We start from the raw sequence: 2,500 nt of genomic DNA, 5'->3' as shown, positions 1-2,500 counted from the left end.
ACTGTGTGTGTACTGTGTGTACTGTGTGTGTACTGTGTGTACTGTGTGTGTACTGTGTGTGTACTGTGTTTGTACTGTGTGTACTGTGTGTGTACTGTGTGTACTGTGTGTGTACTGTGTTTGTACTGTGTGTACTGTGTGTGTACTGTGTGTGTACTGTGTGTACTGTGTGTGTACTGTGTGTGTACTGTGTGTGTACTGTGTTTGTACTGTGTGTACTGTGTGTGTACTGTGTGTGTACTGTGTGTACTGTGTGTGTACTGTGTGTACTGTGTGTACTGTGTGTGTACTGTGTGTACTGTGTGTGTACTGTGTGTGTACTGTGTGTACTGTGTGTACTGTGTGTGTACTGTGTGTGTACTGTGTGTACTGTGTGTGTACTGTGTATACTGTGTGTACTGTGTGTGTACTGTGTGTACTGTGTGTACTGTGTGTGTACTGTGTTTGTACTGTGTGTACTGTGTGTGTACTGTGTGTGTACTGTGTGTACTGTGTGTACTGTGTGTGTACTGTGTGTACTGTGTGTGTACTGTGTGTGTACTGTGTGTACTGTGTGTAATGTGTGTGTACTGTGTGTGTACTGTGTGTGTACTGTGTGTACTGTGTGTACTGTGTGTACTGTGTGTGTACTGTGTGTACTGTGTGTGTACTGTGTGTACTGTGTGTGTACTGTGTGTGTACTGTGTGTACTGTGTGTACTGTGTGTGTACTGTGTGTGTACTGTGTGTACTGTGTGTGTACTGTGTGTACTGTGTGTACTGTGTGTACTGTGTGTGTACTGTGTGTACTGTGTGTGTACTGTGTGTGTACTGTGTGTGTACTGTGTGCACTGTGTGTGTACTGTGTGTGTACTGTGTGTACTGTGTGTGTACTGTGTGTGTACTGTATATACTGTGTGTGTACTGTGTGTGTACTGTGTGTGTACTGTGTGTACTGTATGTACTGTGTGTGTACTGTGTGTGTACTGTGTGTGTACTGTGTGTACTGTGTGTGTACTGTGTGTGTACTGTATGTACTGTGTGTGTACTGTATGTACTGTGTGTGTACTGTGTGTGTACTGTGTGTACTGTGTGTACTGTGTGTGTACTGTGTGTGTACTGTGTGTGTACTGTGTGTACTGTATGTACTGTGTGTGTACTGTGTGTACTGTGTGTGTACTGTGTGTGTACTGTGTGTACTGTGTGTGTACTGTGTGTGTACTGTATGTACTGTGTGTGTACTGTGTGTACTGTGTGTGTACTGTGTGTGTACTGTATGTACTGTGTGTGTACTGTGTGTGTACTGTGTGTACTGTGTGTGTACTGTGTGTGTAGTGTATGTACTGTGTGTGTACTGTGTGTGTACTGTATGTACTGTGTGTGTACTGTGTGTACTGTGTGTGTTGTGTGTGTACTGTGTGTACTGTGTGTGTACTGTGTGTGTACTGTGTGTACTGTATGTACTGTGTGTACTGTGTGTGTACTGTGTGTACTGTATGTACTGTGTGTGTACTGTGTTTGTACTGTATGTACTGTGTGTGTACTGTGTGTACTGTGTGTGTGCTGTGTGTGTCTGTGTGTGTACTGTGTGTACTGTGTGTGTACTGTGTGTGTACTGTATGTACTGTATGTGTACTGTGTGTACTGTGTGTGTACTGTATGTACTGTGTGTACTGTGTGTACTGTGTGTGTACTGTGTGTACTGTATGTACTGTGTGTGTACTGTGTTTGTACTGTATGTACTGTGTGTGTACTGTGTGTACTGTGTGTGTGCTGTGTGTGTCTGTGTGTGTACTGTGTGTACTGTGTGTGTACTGTGTGTGTACTGTATGTACTGTATGTGTACTGTGTGTACTGTGTGTGTACTGTATGTACTGTGTGTGTACTGTGTGTGTACTGTGTGTACTGTATGTACTGTGTGTGTACTGTATGTACTGTGTGTGTACTGTGTGTACTGTGTGTGTGCTGTGTGTGTCTGTGTGTGTACTGTGTGTACTGTGTGTGTACTGTGTGTGTACTGTATGTACTGTGTGTGTACTGTGTGTGTACTGTGTGTGTACTGTGTGTACTGTGTGTGTACTGTGTGTACTGTGTGTACTGTGTGTGTACTGTATGTACTGTGTGTGTACTGTGTGTACTGTGTGTGTACTGTATGTACTGTGTGTGTACTGTGTGTACTGTATGTACTGTGTGTGTACTGTGTGTACTGTATGTACTGTGTGTGTACTGTGTGTACTGTATGTACTGTGTGTGTACTGTATGTACTGAGTGTGTACTGTGTGTACTGTGTGTGTACTGTATGTACTGTGTGTGTACTGTGTGTGTACTGTATGTACTGTGTGTGTACTGTGTGTACTGTGTGTGTACTGTGTGTGTACTGTGTGTACTGTGTGTGTACTGTGTGTACTGTGTGTGTACTGTGTGTCTCTGTGTGTGTGTGTGTGTGTGTGTGTGTGTGTGTGTGTGTGTGTGTGTTACCTGGTAGTGGTTAGGCCAGAAGGTTGATACAGCAAGCTCCACCC

At 43.9% G+C, this 2,500-nt stretch overlaps 1 protein-coding gene across 4 annotated transcripts in view; it reads right to left on the bottom strand.

The window, feature by feature from the left end:
* The window catches only part of LOC132961625 (receptor-type tyrosine-protein phosphatase mu-like), a 134,004-nt gene that overhangs the window by 106,377 nt on the left and 25,127 nt on the right, over positions 1–2,500 (bottom strand). For all 4 annotated transcript variants that reach the window (XM_061033351.1, XM_061033352.1, XM_061033353.1 and 1 more), the window contains exon 3: positions 2,457–2,500. This exon is cut by the window's right edge and continues 66 nt beyond it. In XM_061033351.1, coding sequence (XP_060889334.1) covers positions 2,457–2,500 — 44 coding nt within the window. The remainder of the gene's footprint in view (positions 1–2,456) is intronic.

This window comes from Labrus mixtus, unplaced genomic scaffold (assembly GCF_963584025.1).
Source record: "Labrus mixtus unplaced genomic scaffold, fLabMix1.1 SCAFFOLD_96, whole genome shotgun sequence".
In the NCBI taxonomy this organism is placed as follows: domain Eukaryota; kingdom Metazoa; phylum Chordata; class Actinopteri; order Labriformes; family Labridae; genus Labrus; species Labrus mixtus.
Note: the sequence above shows the minus strand (reverse complement) of the source record. Positions and strands in the feature narration are given on the sequence as shown.